This window comes from Patella vulgata, chromosome 2, assembly GCF_932274485.2.
Source record: "Patella vulgata chromosome 2, xgPatVulg1.2, whole genome shotgun sequence".
Lineage (NCBI taxonomy): Eukaryota > Metazoa > Mollusca > Gastropoda > Patellidae > Patella > Patella vulgata.
Window position 1 is genome coordinate 12,235,874 of NC_065880.2, and position 17,712 is coordinate 12,253,585.

Sequence of the window (17,712 nt, forward strand, 5' to 3'; positions counted from 1 at the left end):
TTATGGGTTTTGCGTAGGAAGAACTATCATGCATGCATGTACTATAGATATTATTACATCTAGCTTAATGAAGCATTACCACTTTCACAAAATAAAATGAATGAATGAAATATTGTTTAATGGCACGTCAGCTCCAACCAGGCTAGGGGGGGTGGATGGCTGAATGGTTAGCGTGCACGCGCTGTATCATAAAGTCTGTCATTGAGTTGACTGGCGTGGTTTCGAATCCCCGGTTGTACGTGACAAGGAGTAGGGTCGCCTGTCCAACCTCGTGGGTTTTCTCCGGGTCCTCCGGTTTCCTCCCACTAGTCCATGTGACAGACCTGGGATTTTGGAACATCATTACCAATTTGATGAATACATTCAACCATGATTTTCAGTTAGCCTGGTGGCTGCAGTGTTGAAATTTGGTTGATGGACTTCCGGGTTACTTTGCTAAATTGCATTTTGGCGACCATCTTTAAAAATGGCCGCCGCTATTTCATTGAAATTGAGCGCATCGGGGAAACCTTCATAACTTCTGAAAAGATCGACCTATGGATATGGAATGTGGTTCACAATGTTCACAAGAAAATGCTACTTCAGGTGCTATATGATACTTGTTGTTGAATGAATCATATATTTTCCAAATCAACAGATTATTCTGGAAAAAGCAACCTTTTGGCATTTTTTTCTCCAGGTTTTCATGATTCATTTTATAAGGTTACTACCAAATCATGTTCAGAGTAATTTTAGCCAAATTATGTGTGTGGTCTTCTTAAGTTATACAGCTGCGGTGGCCGCAAACTCAACAAAAGTCTTAAGTAGACTGTCAAATTTAAAATGTTGAACGTTGGCGAGGCAGGGCACAAACTTATAGTGAACTTTAGCTAGTGTGTCACAATCGAAACGATATTTGGGGACGGGTTGTTTCTGTGTCAAAAGACAATTTTGAGATTATGTCACTTCTGTGACGTCATTTTCGCTTGGGGTTCTGTCCGATTTCCAAAATGGCCGACATAATTTAACGAAAAACGAATTTCTAGTTAGGATGGGTGGGTATTAGCTTAGAAGGTACAAATACAATTTGTAGAACCAGATATTTGATGTTAGTGAACCCATTTTTTCCAGGACACCTGTTTCACACAAAATCTTATTTTCTATCCAGACGAACCTTCAGTATAATAATCTATCTGCATACAAAGTTTATGAAAATACACATTCAAGCAGCATTTAATATGGCCTACCACCCGTAGGACACTCCTTTCAACTTAAAAATAAATTGTTTATTGGAATTTTCGATTAAACGTAAACATTCTTTTAGCTGTAAAATACTCATATACCAGTTGTTAATTTGTAACATGTTTAACATCATATCTTTCCACGCGAATTAACAATAAATTGTTCATTCGATAAAACAGAAACATTTTTTATACTTGTAAAATAAATACCAATTGTTTATATGATACGTTGAAGTCTACCATGTAATACGGACATTAGCAACACGTTTATAAGCACCATATCTTTCTACATGAACTAACAATAAATTGTTCATTGGATAAAAAGGAAACATTTTTTTTTATATAACTGTAAAATGATATACGAATTATCATTTTAACATCATATCTTTTGCCTCCCTTTTCAGGGATGGACACTCAAAAGGAGTATGGTAGTTTCGGGGGTCCCTAAACTAGTCAATGTTCTTGCGTAGTCATGAATTTATGTCGTTTTTGATGAATTATTAAAGATATACGCATAAGCTAAAATCACCAGGATATACTATAGAAAGTACCATTTAAATTACAGTCAAGTTTTTTCAAAAGAAATTTCGAGTCTGGTTGTAGAGAACCTTGTCGTTCACCTCACGGAGCAAAGATAAGCCTGTCCTATCCTAGGTATTATATGTGTAATTTTATGTCAACTTCACAATTGTCAGTATAAATATAACATTTACTTGACAATTATCATAATTTCCATCTGGCCTTAAAACATTTTACTTGGATTTGTGTTCCTGGTGTTATAAGCTTTCCAAATATGTATAGTTTGTTTAATAGGGAGCACCTTGTAGCGGAACTGTGTTTCTAAGCAAGCTAGACATGGCTACTAGACTATACGACAAAAGTTGCCGGGCATAGAGGCGTTAATGTAAAAACGGACCACATTAACATTTCTGAACGAATAAGAGATCTTAAATTCTTAACAACTCGATATATCATAAGTAATTCTCAATACGGCTAAAAATGGTGCAAAGGCATAGTAGATGAAATTAAAATGCCTCACTATTTTGGTGAAATGTATTGTGATCTGTGAGATCCAGAATAATCAATTCCATATGCCCCATTGTATTGTTTATGGGGTGTGTGGGGGGGGCGGGGATCGGATATAATGTGTCATTTTTAGCAGTATCATTAACATCATTTTCAGCATTAATTTTTGAGTTTTTATTCAAGTTCAGTGACTCTGAAAACCTTATAAAAGAGATATTATAAGCTATATAAAACAGTCATTCATGTTATGGAAATTCTGGCCGCCATTTTGAATTTTCCCCATCTTGGATTTTTAAAACTTTTCATTATGCAAGAGCTAAATCTGCCTATTCAGGTCTTTCTTTAGGCCTGAAATGTTTTCTAAATTATTATTTAGACATTAATTAACTGGTCCAGGCCATAATCAACTCTCGATGGCATCGGATTTCTCCGATATTAAATAGATTAGAACGGTTCAGCCATATTTTGATTTAATCTAAAAATGGAGGAGCGAGACTTAGCTTCGAACAACCAGTACAGTGGTTGAAATTATTGCACGTGTCTTGTCAAACCTTCAAAGGCTAATATCTTCGCTCGCAATAGAGTAATTTGAATGAAATTGTCAAATTATTCATTTTACATTAGCAAGAATGGCTAGCTCTCTATCTAAATCGTACGTAACGTGTCTTTAATTGTAAGCTCAGCAACACTGAGCGCCCTTTCAATTGGATAGTACATGTCATATCAAACAATGAAATGACTATTATCTGACATATTGGCCATTTTAGGAAATTTTGTCGCCATTTTGAATTTCCGCCATCTTGGATTTGGGACACTCATATTAGAGATTATTTTTTATGATCAACGTTTCTGATATGTATTAAATCACTTTAGTTGACCAAACAGATAATTTGGCTTATATGGGTCTGAACACGATTTGTTAGTACCGGTAAACTTACGAACAGACATGAAAATAAATCGAAAATGTTGCTTTTTTCAGATTAATCTTTTATTTTAAAACTGATAGTATTGATTAAACAACGTATATCATATACCAGCAGATGTAGAATTATATTATGAACATTTTGAGCTATATTACATATCCATAGGTGAAACTGTTGAGGAGTTATGAAGGCTTCCCCGACTCGCACTATTTCAAATAAAAAAAAACGGCGGCCATTTTTAAAGATGGCCGCCAAACTGACATTTGGCAAAGTGACCCGGAAGTCCATCAACCAATTTTGGACACTTTAGACCTAAGGCTAACTGAAAATCATAGTTAAACCAATTCATCAAATTGGTAATGAATATCTGCCTGTCACATGGACTACACTGCTAAAGACCCCTATGCGCAAGCGAATTATTGAAATAAAATTAAACCATATGTTAGTCCCGAAATGACCTAGTTTGTGTCGAGTGGACGTTAAACCCCATTTCTCTCTCTCTCTCTCTCTCTCTCTCTCTCTCCCCAACCAGGCTATATTGTACTAAACATATGGCAGTGTTACTCGAGACAAACTAGAAACAAATAATCAAAATATATATCTATATATTTAATGTAAACAAATATCTTGGTAAATATCAAATAAGAATAAATATCACAAACTTTGTGTGTATATAAGTAAATGTCCTTAAAATGTTATTGTTATATAATATTCAAAATAACACCAGACTTACATTTCACTGGTGTGTTTATTGTCTCTGTTTAGGCAGCCATGGTGGCTAAGTGGGTAAGACGCTGGCTTGCTAGTCTGGAGGTCCCGTGTTCGATTCCTGCATTGGCTGAGAAAGTTCATCGGAATTTGTCAGTGATGCAGGACGGAGGGCCTGACAAGGACAGCTGTCTAGTTGTTCGGATGGGACATGCCGTGCATGTGCATACATTGGCATGCACGTAAAAGATCTCTTGGCATTTTGAATTCAGTATAAGAATAGGCCATAGTGCTGCTACCCAGGCAAAATTTCCCTCATAGCACACTGTATGGTGTATGCCCGTCATTATTAGCCTAGACAGAGCAGAACAGTAGGACATTAAACCCCATTTCTTTTAATTTCTCTGTTGAGTCTAATATGCTTTTCTTGGTTACCAAAATCAGCGCAGAAAAGTAGGACGTTAAACGGTAAACCCCATTTTATTTCAGTCTGATCTAGTTGAATTAATTAAAAATAAATGTACAATTAATAAACAATGTTTTTTTTTTCTCTTTCAGTACCTATTTGGGCTATAATATTAATATGTGCTGGTGCGTTACTTATACTTGTATGTTGTACTTACTGTATGTGTAAGAGATGTTGTCGCAAGAGAAAAAAGAAAGAAGGAAAGAAAGGTTTAAAAGGAGCTGTTGATCTCAAAAGTGTCCAATTACTTGGAAATGCTTACAAAGAAAAGGTAAATATATCTGCCAAAAAAACACTTCCTAGTCACCTTTCATGAATCACTGAATTTAGTAGGATAGCTTGTACAACAAGGTTAACTATGATAAGTTCAAATTTACAAAAATGTAATTTAATTTTTGATTGGATCCTCTCCTCCCTGAAATGGATGCCCCTCACACCACCCTGCATACCTCTGGCCCCTCCCCCCACATACCTCTGATTCTAAGACAGAAAAATATAACGTTATAAAATTAGTAGAAATAAGTGGAAACTTTTGATGGTCATGAATTAAGTTAGGGTTCATCGATTTTAATATTTTTTGAGAATATTGTGCATTCCACAATATGAATTTATGATGCTATCATTTAACAAGAGTAGTTTCATATTATCGTAGTTTAGAAATGTTAAAAACAACAAATTGATGAGATTGAAGAGGTACATTACAGGTACTTTGATTCAGAGTTTTGTCAATTATTTTGAAGATAAGACATAAATATACATGTCATATCAATAGAAAACGTTTAGAAATAGTAGATTTGAATAATTTATACCATATTTTTCGGTGTATTAGGCGCATGCGTAGATAAGGCGCAGGGTGAGTTTGGCAGAGGCGTTTCAGGAAAAAATAAAAGTGCATGGTTTAACGCCTTGTGGAACATGTGCCATACCATACGTGATTCAAATACACCTGCGATCTCCAGTAACTGGGCCAAACTCTACTGTTTACAGTTATAATAATTACCAATATTTAGCCGTATCAAGCTTTATATATATTTCTTTATGAAATAAAAAAACTCTATATACATTTTTTGAATTGCATAAGACTTTATATTAATTATAACTTTTAATTGCATTGTTTCATAACTTAAACTTAATATATTTTTAGGTGCAGCCTGATTTAGATGAACTCCAAGTTAATATGGAAGATAACGAAGATGCTGAAAGTACGAAATCTGAAGTTAAACTTGGAAAATTACAATTTTCACTTGATTATGACTTCCAGAAAGCTGAGGTATGCATGTCACACAAAAAATCTTCTGTTACTAACATATTATTTGTGTTGGATCTTTTTAAGTCGATATGATATAATTACAGATTTTTGAAACGGAAGGAAAAATTTAAAAATAATATGTAATATTCAAATATAAACATGAAATATTTTCTGACAACCCAAAATAATAGATAGCATGTAACAAGTCAAAATTACATATTAGCGAGCGTATTTTAGGCATAGCCCCGATCATCATTACTAAAGTTGGGACGATGAAAAAGAAAGTCTTGACAATATTAAGAATTGGCTTTAAAATATAATATTTGATGAATATTATGAAATAATTTTGGAATAAATATAATTTGTGTTGTGTGTTAAAAACATTATAACACTTAAAGATGTATTATGTAAGATTTACCTAAAGAGGTAGTCGTTCTTACTATTATAGATAACAGAAAATGAATATATTGAAAACTTCAGTCAAATTACTTTATTCTGAGGAAAGTTATGAATGTTAGAAGTTTTAAAAAGATTTAGCCTAAATAGTCTCGATTTTCAAGTACCATTGCTACAATAATAAATAGCCTTGAGGTCCATTTTAACTTAACCCAATTATATAGTACAGAATTAGACGACGGTCTGCAATGTTGAATATGAGCTTTGCGTGTGGTGAATAAATGTCTAATCAATAATTTATATAAGATATGAAGCCAGAACAAAGACATGCAATACACAGATTTAGCTCTTACATAATGTATCTTTAATGAGTACTTTTATTCATAGTTATTTATATACAGACTCTTATTTATAGGAGCCACAGTGGCTAAGTGAGTAAGATGCAGGCTCGCTAGCCTGGAGGTTGTGGGTTCATTCCCGGTGTTGGCAGAGAAAGTTCATTGGGATTTTCCGACGTGGTTTCCCCTTGTCATTTCTGCATTACTGAGGACCTGACATGGACAGCTGTCTAGTCGTTCAGATGGGACGTAAAAGATCCCTTGGCAGTTGGAATTTGATATAAGAATAGGCTGTAGCGCCACTGTCCAGGCAAAATTTCCCTCATAACATACATGTACTGTCTCCATTAGCCCAGTCGGAGCAGAACAGTAGGACTTCAAGCCCCATTTCATTTTATTTCTTTATTTAGAATGTTAATTACCGGTAATGTCTGAAACCCTACTGTGATTATATCTAATCTATCATTTGTTGAATAAACAAATTAGTGGAGAATCTGTGAAGCCCTATAAGATCTGTGTGATGATGTGCTAAAAAAGAGATGATTTCCAGAAATTGACTTGTAATTTTGTTAAAACACAACACAATTTATATGGAAATAATCACTGGTTTATACACATATAGAACAACGTTTTGATAAGTGTTCTCTTATAAATTGTAACACATAATACATACTTAGGATTTAATAAATCAGTAATTGTTCTTCCTTAACTATTATACCGTTAAGACACTTATCATTAAACCAGTTCAAAATCGCAGGGAATGTTAAGACAGTGTTGTGTTGCGTTCACACGTAATGTAGGCCAAACCAGTTTAACTATTTTGACGTTTTTGGTCAGAGGTTAAAGTTAACTACGCATAGGTAGCTTCATATTCTTTATTCGATAACACTGGCACTGCATGACACCGCCTTTTTCCCAGAAAGGTAACTTACCGTTTACTGCGAGCTGGAGCCAGGGTTTTTAAGCCAACCCGTTCAAATGGCCAAGATGAACCAGTTTAAAATAAAAAGCCTTCTCGAAGACAGGTTGCGAGCTGGGTCTTTTAAACTGGTTTATTTGCCCCAAATTTGCGTTCAGACAACAAAGTTAAACTGGTTTAACGATCTCTGGTGTTTTTAAACCAGTTCAACTTAAGCGTCTGAACAGGCTCTATGTGTTATAGTTTATGCTGTATCCAGTTTCTAAATGCCTCTGGGGGGATTACGTGGCTAAGTGGGTAAGACGCTGGCTCGCTAGCCTGGAGGTCGGGTGTTCGATCCCTGCATTGGCCGAGAAAGTTCATCCAGATTTTCCGGCATGGTTTCCCCTTATCGTCATCAGGCACAAATGATAATTTGGTGTGTGTGTGATAGAAAGTAGAAATCTGTCTTTGAAGTTTTATGTTATTATTTAATAACTAAAGAACTTATTGATGTCATGATTATGACGTACGAAGTAGATTGTAAATGAAATACTGGAGAAATTGACAAGTAATTTTGTATGTGATATGAAATAGAGATCCGTCTTTATGTTAATATTTTATAACTGAAAAAGTTATTCAAGACGTGAATATGACGTAGATTGGAAATGAAACACTACAATAAATGTTAAGAATATGTTAGTAATGTCTCTATATATTGTCTGATTAAGATTGAACTCCGATAATCAAATAAAGTTGAAATAGATGTTTTATTTTGATAAAGATAATAATTATTTGATGAAATTATTGAAGCAAGTCTACACTTTATTCATAGTTTAAAGATATAAACCATGTGCCTCATATACATCCATTAAATAAATATTTAATTTTAAATATAAACTTGAAGACACACCCATTAGTGATCTAATTTTGATAAGTAATGTTATTTTGTAATCTTGATGATATAAAAAGTGTTAGATACTTGTTACTTAAAGAGCAAATCTCGATTATATTTTGAAGAAAAAACTGTTTAATTTTGTGTTAAAAGCTCTTAAAATCCTCTTTAGGGCCGAGCAACTAACTTAATATACGTGATACGTTTTTAAACAACTTAAACCCGTCAGTCTTCATCTGGAAATGGAGACTGGTGCCCCAAGCTGTATTATACTGTGTCTGGATAAAACCAGATCTTTATTTTATAAAAATAAGGTGTAGGTGAAATTTACCTTTCGTTATCAAATACAGCACGTGGGTCATGCACTGTATAGACCTCTAAAAGAACGGCAATCGATTATCAGGTAACCCAACGAAAATTGACCCGAAGTCTTAAAAGGGTTACGTGATAAGCTGAAATATTTTGAGCTGAAATTTGGAGACAAGGTAAATACACCATTCCTCTATATTTTGGCGCTTAAATTTCATATTTACACGGACTTTATTTTTAGACTTTGTTCAAATCGGTATAGTCCCTTTAAGGTTATCTAACAATTTATAAAGAGACGTTTAAGAAAGATAAAGAATGACCATAACAAAAGACTAGGTGTAGCAAAGATTCTTTTGAAGAATTAGAATCCAAAAGAAAAGTATATTATACAGTATAAACATGATAATGAACTTTTGATGTTTTATCTGATAATCTAACTTAGAAATTCAAAGCAGCAATTAAAAACTTGCATTTAGAAACTAGTTACAAGACTCGGGGAGATATTCAGATTCTCTTAATCCAACAATCGCATAAATATGACAATTTCGTGTGACAAGGTTAGCACCAACTGAATATAATACGATCTTGACCAATCAACATAGCTGAAATAAGTTGAATGTGTTTCATTACATGGGGGGGTCACGGTGGCTAACTGGGTAAGATGCTGGCTCGTTAGTCTGGAGGTCAGGTGTTTGATCCCTGCATTGGACGAGAAAGTACATCCAGATAATCCGGTGTGGTTACCCCTTGTCAGTGATGCAGGACGGAGGGCCTGACGAGGACAGCTATCTAGTCGTTCGGATGGGATGGAAAATTGAGGTCCCAATTACACATCGCCATGCACGTAAGTTCCCTTGACGGTTGGAATTCGATATAAGAGTAGGCCTTAGTGAAGCTCTCCGGACAATATTTCCCTCATAGCACACTGTATGGCGTATGCCCATCTTCATTAGCCCAGTTCGGAGCAGAACAGTAGGATGTTAAACCCCATTTCATTTTGTTTCATTACATCATGATTTTATTCACACCACATTTGTTTTAGGGATATACGACTGGAAAAGGTTCATAAATTTTTTAAATAATGTAAGTAATTATGTCAACATATCCCTTCCATAAGTATAACACAAACCCGAATGTCAATATTACCTGCAACAGGTAAATTTCAACATTAGTAATTTCCGCCATTCTCTGTGGGTAGTCATAACTTTCCGTAAATAAACAATCTGTGACGTCATTTTAGTCCTTCTGCTCATATTCTAGTCTATATTTCTATGTGCAGAAGGACTAAAATGACGTCACGAATTGCTTATTGACGGAAAGTTACGACTACCCACGGAGAACGGCGAAAATTACTAATGTTGAAATTTACCTGTTGCAGGTAATATTGACATTCGGGTTTGGGTTATACTTATGGAAAGGATATGTGGACATACTTACTTGCATTATTTTTAAAAAAATTGATGCTTTTCCGGTGACCTTTAATTCTCTAAGTTTTAACTATTTTTGTCCTAGTTTAACAGCTTATGATGTGGTAAATTATAATATATTAACATCGTATCAGCAATATAATTTAATATAATTTAAAATGATTGAATGTAGAGTAGAATATGTTACTTTATAAATAACTATAACTGCCTTTATAGCATACAGTATCAGTAAAATACTATTCATAAATATTAACTAAAGCTGTTACACATACATGTTATTGTTCAGTTTATTGTAATTTATACATAATAAATGTATTTATACATGTTTTAATATGAAATTACTGATTTGAAAATAGAATTTTAGAAAAGTTATGTCTGATATACATGTAGCTATAAGAAATAAATTTTATTAAATGCAGGTTTTGATATACTGTTGCTAAATTTTAAAATAGAATTTAAAAAGGTTTTATCTGATATAGCAATAAAAAATAAATTTCAGCAATATAGGTATTATCATCCTTGTTCACAAATGTGATCTTTTTAACCATCTAGAATACTTAAATATATTCAATTAGAATTTATAAATATATAAAATTTATTTTTGTTACGTTTTTAAGAGAATATGACATATATATTTGATTTAGATCAAAAATAAAGATTTCACTTTGATTAAATTTGACAGGATAATTTATTCCCTCAAATAAGGGTATCTGTTTTATTGAAGATCCACACTTATTTTGTGTTCAACATTTGACAGTTTTAGCCAAAAATGAAACTAATATCACCCTAGTAAATAAACTGACTTCCACTCAAAGTGACACACGATTCTTAAATTTAGGTTAAAAGTAGAATTGTTAATTTTTATTAAATTTGTGTGTTGATTGGTTTTGTGAGATTATTATCGACTCCCTTTGGAAACTTTAAATTATATAAGTCAGATAATAACTAATTGTATGTTTAGTAGTCAATGTTTAATTTAGACTAAAATTAGTAAACAAAATGACTTGGAAACAAAAATTGGATAGAAATAGAGTTTCTCTCATCTCTTATCACAAATTAAACCTTTCACTGTACGTACTGGTATTTCAAAATACTATCTACAAAATTGGGGGTTGGATGGTCGAATGGTTAGCACGTGCGCACTGTATCATACAGTCTGTCATTGAGTCAACTGGCATGGTTTCGATTCCCCGGTTGTACGTGAGTCCAACCTCCCCGGTTTCCTCCCACTGCTAAAGACCACTACGCGCAAGCGAATTATTGAAATAAAATTGAACCATATGTTAGTCACAAAATGACCTAGTTCTTGTTGAGTTGACTTTAAACCCCATTTTTCTCTATCTATAAAATTCCTTAGTATTTTGAAATACCAGTAAGTACAATGAAGTGTTTAATTATTGATAAGATACGAGAGAAACTCTATTTCTACGGTATTTTTTTAACAATCTCCAGTCGTTGGAGCTTTCTTGACCGTCTTTCCACTGCCTATCATATCATGTGTGTATTTATCTTCATTTAATTAACCTTAAATTAAACATACATTATGCAAGAGTTTATTCTGCCTATTGCAGGTTTTTCTTTAGGCCTTAAATGTTATATAAACTATTAATTAGACGTTTATTAACATGACATGACCACAATCAACTCTCGCTGCCATCTTATGTGTCCGATTTTCTTTGGATTTGAATCCGATCTGCTGTTCAATGTCCATTGATGATTAAATGCAAAAATGGATAATCGATTTTAGTGAAAATAATCTTCCATAATGTATGTTTAATGATTTGAATGATTATATTTTCAGTTATCAGTAGGTGTAATACAGGCAGCTGATCTACCTGGTATGGATATGAGTGGTACCTCAGATCCTTATGTCAAGGTCTACCTTCTACCTGACAAAAAGAAAAAGTATGAAACTAAGGTTCACAGAAAAACTCTCAATCCAGTCTTCAATGAAACCTTCACATTCAAGGTAATGATTTCAAGTTGCTTTTCTTTAGAGAGCTCATCTTTGAAAGCTATACCGTTACAATAATCTGACCGTGAATTCTTTTTTTTTTGTCATATGCAGAGTTCAATAGCCCCATTATAGTTATTCAAAAAATACAAATTGAAAACTTATACATATTCAGATCTATGTTTATAATTTATATTATCTTTTCTATATTTGTCCATAAATTAAATTTAGCGAATCAGATTTTCATCGCTTAAATGGAAGCCAAGGGATCAATATGGCCTGTTCTTGCAAACATTCCACCCAGGAAAATAACTTCGGAACCTTTTTTGTGCTCTGTTCCCCGATGACTATAAGGGAATATATCCGCATAATTTCATTTCATTTAAGTCTGAACGAAACTAGTCGCTTCATGAGGGACATCTGGGAAGGCTACTTGCCACTCATAGATTTCTAATTTTGTTGTACAGAATGCAAAACTCACATTATTATCAATCTGTTTAAAACACAGATCCTATTTCGTTTCGTTTTTACTTGTCTGTACTACACTAGGATCTGGAAAAGTTGTTATATAACCCATGTTCTGGATGATGTGAGGGATTAGCCAATAAAACGGTCTGTTACGGAGATTTTTTATCATGCGGTGCAGGGAATCAATCTCTGACGTCATAGGGTCAAAGGCTGCTCATAGGGTCAAAGGCTACCTTCCACTACAATCAGTCAGATCTTCATGTAGTGTAGGCCATTGAAAGTATTAAAAAAACAAAACGAAATAAAGATCTGTATTTTAAACCGAGATCCCATCTACACATTGGCATACACATAAAACATCCCTTGACAGTTGGAATTCGATATAAGAGTAGGCCGTAGTGCTGCTGTCCGGGCAAAATTTCCCTCATAGCACACTATATGGCGTATGTCCATCTTCATTAGCCCAGTTTGTAGCAGAACAGTAGGATGTTAAATCCCATTTCATTTCATTTTCTACTAATTGTAGGTCCCTTATGCAGAGATTGGTGCCAAGACACTAGTATTTGCTGTGTATGATTTTGACAGATTCTCTAAACATGATCAGATCGGTCAGGTGAAGATTCCATTAAACAGCATTGATCTTGGTCGTGTTACAGAGGAATGGCAGGATCTAACCAGCCCTGATAATGAGGCCGAAAAGGTACTTGTAACTTGTATTAATCTTTTTTTTAACCCCACACAGATAATCTTAATATTTTTGAAAAGATGTTGTTACTGTTAAAACCTCTTTGTCAACTTTATATTAAACTGTTATTATTATGTAGGTAACAACTAGTATAATAGTCAAACTGGTTCCAACAACCTGGTAGGTTGACAGGCCCTTTACAAACATGTGTTCATTAAGTTAAAAATTGTCCTAGGAACCCCATTTTGGCTCGCTATTCCGACACCCGTAGATGGGTCTTGTCTGATTTGTCCATATTCCCATATATATATATGTTCATTTAAGCATATAAATATGTGAAAGGTATCCCGAGTTTAAGATACTGTAGGGGTTTGGATGGCCGAATGGTTAGCGCGTCCCCTGCATCATAAGGTCTGTCATTGAGTTTACTGGCTTGATTTTGATTCCCTGATTGTACTGGACAAGGACTAAGGTTTTCTCCGGGTCTTCCGGTTTCCTCCCACTGCTAAAGACCCCTACGCACAAGCAAATTGTTGAAATAAAATTGAACCATATGTTAGTCCCAAAATGACCTAGTTTGTGTCATGGACGTTAAACCCCATTTGTCTCTCTTTCTCAAGATACCGTAACACATTATATATATAATTAGTTTCTGTTACAAAATTTGCCTTAATGAATCTCTTGCTGCTAGGGGGGGTTGGATGGCTGAATGGTTAGCGTGCGCGCGCTGTATCATAAAGTCTGTCATTGAGTCGACTGGCGTGGTTTCGAATCCCCGGTTGTACGTGGCAAGGAGTAGGGTCGCCTGTCCAACCTCGTGGGTTTTCTCCGGGTCCTCCGGTTTCCTCCCACTGCTAAAGACCTCTACGCGCAAGCAAATTATGTAAATAAAATTAAACCATATGTTAGTCCCGAAATGACCTAGTTTGTGTCGAGTGGACGTTAAACCCCATTTCTCTCTCTCTCTCTTGCTGCTACAAATTGAGATAAATTTTATTGTATATTAATGGATATTATATTTTACTAGGAAAACAAACTAGGAGATATCTGTTTCTCTCTACGTTATGTACCTACCGCTGGTAAACTCACTGTTGTTATCTTGGAAGCCAAAAATCTCAAGAAAATGGATGTTGGTGGTCTCTCAGGTAATAATTTAATACTCGGGTTACTTAACTTATCTTATTATATGGGAGCTGCAGTTGCTCATTGAATAAGGTTCCCACAGATCAGCAGTGAATATTCACTAGGCAGCTACAATCACTGATAGGGATGATATCAGTGTGGCTTAATGAGCTCGCAGTATTAATTTTTTTTCCTTCTGCAAATTAAATTCTAGACAAATAAATAAAGGTGTTTGAAGTATATGTAAGCAAAAAATATGTCCTATTTAGTATAAATGGGTATGAAAAATGAGTAAAATGTGATATCACGTGTTGAAAGCAGTCATCTTTGACAGAGTTATTAGAAGACTTTCGTAATCCTCTGTGCAACAGATTGAGTAAAGCCCCTGCTTGCTAACCTGGGGGTCCTGGGTTTGATCCTATGTCAATGGTGCAGGACAGAGGGTCTAGCAAGGAACAGTGTCTTGTCATTCGGAAAGGACCAAATAAAATGTCACATGTACACATTGCTGTGAACGAAAAGAGTCCAAGACAGAAGAAAATCGAAATATGAGTAGTCCGTAACGCGGCTGTCAGGGCAAAATTTCACTCCCAGCTCATTGCATGGTGTATGCCCATCTTCATAAACCCAGATGAAGCAGAAATGTAGGATGTTAATCCCCATTCATTTATATGGATAGCAATATCGGAGGGTCAGTGAAGTTTTTAGGGGGGGGGGCACACCCGGCACAGTCTACAGTAGGTATTTTAGAGCTATGGACGTCAAATTTTTTTCGGGGGGGGGGGGGGCTACGGGCCTGAATATATATAATTATGTACAAGTATATCGTAAGCTGTCTGCGATATCACTTCGGTGGAAGTTAAGTATAGTTTAATGGTCGAGTGGGAGACATTAAGTAATATATTGATATTGCACGAGACCATTAAACACATTAAAATACAGATACTATCCAGCATGTGCATTTCAATGAAATACGACAGCTGTCTAGTCGTTCGGATGGGATGAAAAACCGAGGTCCCGTGTACACATTGGCGTGCACGTAAAAGATCCCTTGACAGTTGGAATTCGATATAAGAGTAGGCTGTAGTGCTGCTGCCCGGGTAAAATTTCCCTCATAGCACACTGTATAGTGTATGCCTGTCTTCATTAGCCCAGTTCGGAGCAAAACAGCAGGATGTTAAATTTAATTTTCAATGAAATACGTCACGCAGGTCCAATATTTCAACTAGTATAAATAATGTACGCATATTGCCCGTACCACTATTTGAAATAATGGTACGCCAGCATCAAAGGATGACATCACACCTGTATTTTAAATAAGCTATTTCACACATATATTCGTACATGGATTTGTGTGGATACAAATTAGAGCAAATTTAGTCAAGATGAAACAAAGATAACTTACTTCTTTATCGTAGGAAGAGATGATTATGACATGATTGATAAAATTGCTACAAGCTTGATTGAATGTTTTTATTTAACCGAGCTATCATGTTATTTGCTCTGTTGATAAAATCATTAATAGAAATGAACTAGAAGTCCCTAGAGACATTTATGATAGAATAATGGTTTATGAAAAAAACCATGATTGTTTAGTCAGAATGATAAATGTATTATGAGCTTTGTTTGCAGCAATGGAAACAGAGAAAGAAATGGAACTTTTCAACTATATGTGTTTTTTGTCTGAAAGCCAAATCACTTTGGATATAAATATTATATAACGTTTCATTGTGACAAAAAAAGTAAATGTACTTCGACAGGGAATTCCTTTTTGTTGTCTATAGTCTAGTATAACATTTTACTGTCCCATATTGTATAGACAATCGAATAAAAAAAAAAAAGCCTTTAGCTATGAAAGCCATATTAGTCAATTTTGCATTTAAGTTGACAGTTTTTTTTTTCTTTTTATCTGTATAATTAATAATCTCAATCAATGATTGGTTGATTATCTACCCATGTTCAGCTTATGATTAAAAGACAATAGAATGAGAACATGGGAGGGGGGGGTGAATGACCGAATGGTTAGCACGTGCGCCCTGTATCATAAGGTCTGTCATTGAGTCAACTGGCGTGGCTTCAATTCTCGGGAGTAGTGTTGCCTGTCCAACCTCATATGTTTTCTCCGGGTCCTCCGGTTTCCTCCCACTGCTAAAGACCCCTACGCGCAAGCGAATTATTGAAATAAAATTGAGCCGTATCTTAGTCCCGAAATGACCTAGTTTGTGTCGAGTGGACGTTAAACCCCATCTCTCTCTCTTTATCTCTCTCCGAACATGGATGGTACAAAACTTGTCAAAATTTAGGGATGAAGATCAAGCGTGGTGTTTGTTTGTGAAGTAAAGTACATTGTGATTTTTGTGTTAATAACAAAATATCATTTAAACACATGTCTTTCCTCCTCAGATCCCTATGTGAAAATAGCCCTCTATCAGGGCTCCAAACGCCTGAAGAAAAAGAAAACAACCATTAAGAAAAGAACCCTCAACCCCTACTTCAATGAATCCTTCACATATGAAGTACCCTTTGAGCAGATCCAGGTATTTTGAATGAGGAGAATTGTTTTTTGCTTTTAATTACCTGCATCAAGGGTCTTTCTGTGCTTTCGGTGTTTACTAATAGTGTATCTATTTGAGAAAAGATTGGAAAATTTGAAACTTTTAGACATAGACCGCTAAAGAAAGAATTAACCTCCAACATACTGGGCCACATCTTAACTAAAGATAAAATCCAAATTTTAGTAGATACCGGTACTTCAATTTTGATTGGCTAACCACTAAAATCAATCTAATATTATCCAATCAAATTACTAAAACTTAGATTTTATCTTAGTTAAAATTTCGTGAAACAGGCCCCTGATCCATTTTTCTTATTAATTGATAAACTATTACTAGACACTGAATGTTCCTGGGTTTGGTCTCTTTCTCATTGTGTGGCTTTGGCTATTTTATGCCATTTTTGATCCTTTTTTTTTCTTTTTTTTTCTGACTCTCTCTTCGTTTATTAGATCCTTATGTTAAGATTTCTATGAATCTTAATGGCAAGAGAATTAAGAAGAAGAAGACTACGATCAAGAAGTGTACACTGAATCCATACTATAACGAATCATTTACATTCGAGGTGCCCTTTGAACAAATACAGGTATACGAACAGATGGTAAAAGTCGAACATATAGTATATATCTACTGTTATGATGTTATGATGTAGTCAATAGATGAATAGATCAGCTACTACATGTATATCCCTCCCCCCTATACAACACTCCCTTTAGTTTACTCTCTTAGTTACCTCCCTTTTCTCGCTGTTTGTTTGATAGCATACTGAATAATGCCTGCCGTTGCTATATGAATTAGCATTAATTTGTTATGGTAATGCAGATAGTTGAATTTATTAATATAGGGAATGCGATAATCATTTGAAATTTGGAATGCGATAATTTAAAATTGACAAGATTCACCATTTTTTAATTTTGAAAGTCACGAAACAAGATCACTTTTTGGACTTGCCAGGATTTCATTTATTTTACACATTTATTTGTTTATTGAAGTCTATTTATTCTTTCTGTTTAATTCACTGCCTGGTTTTGGAAAAAAATATTTGCTTTGATATTAGAAAGAATTCATTTTGCTTG

At 34.7% G+C, this 17,712-nt stretch overlaps 1 protein-coding gene across 1 annotated transcript in view; it reads left to right on the forward strand.

Annotated features, from left to right (window-relative positions):
• Positions 1 to 17,712, forward strand: part of LOC126810632 (synaptotagmin-1) — a 39,537-nt gene that overhangs the window by 13,664 nt on the left and 8,161 nt on the right. The window contains exons 3-6 of the mRNA XM_056098918.1: positions 4,436 to 4,614; positions 5,488 to 5,613; positions 11,657 to 11,824; positions 12,804 to 12,990. Of these exons, the coding sequence (XP_055954893.1) occupies positions 4,436 to 4,614; positions 5,488 to 5,613; positions 11,657 to 11,824; positions 12,804 to 12,990 (660 nt within the window). The remainder of the gene's footprint in view (positions 1 to 4,435; positions 4,615 to 5,487; positions 5,614 to 11,656; positions 11,825 to 12,803; positions 12,991 to 17,712) is intronic.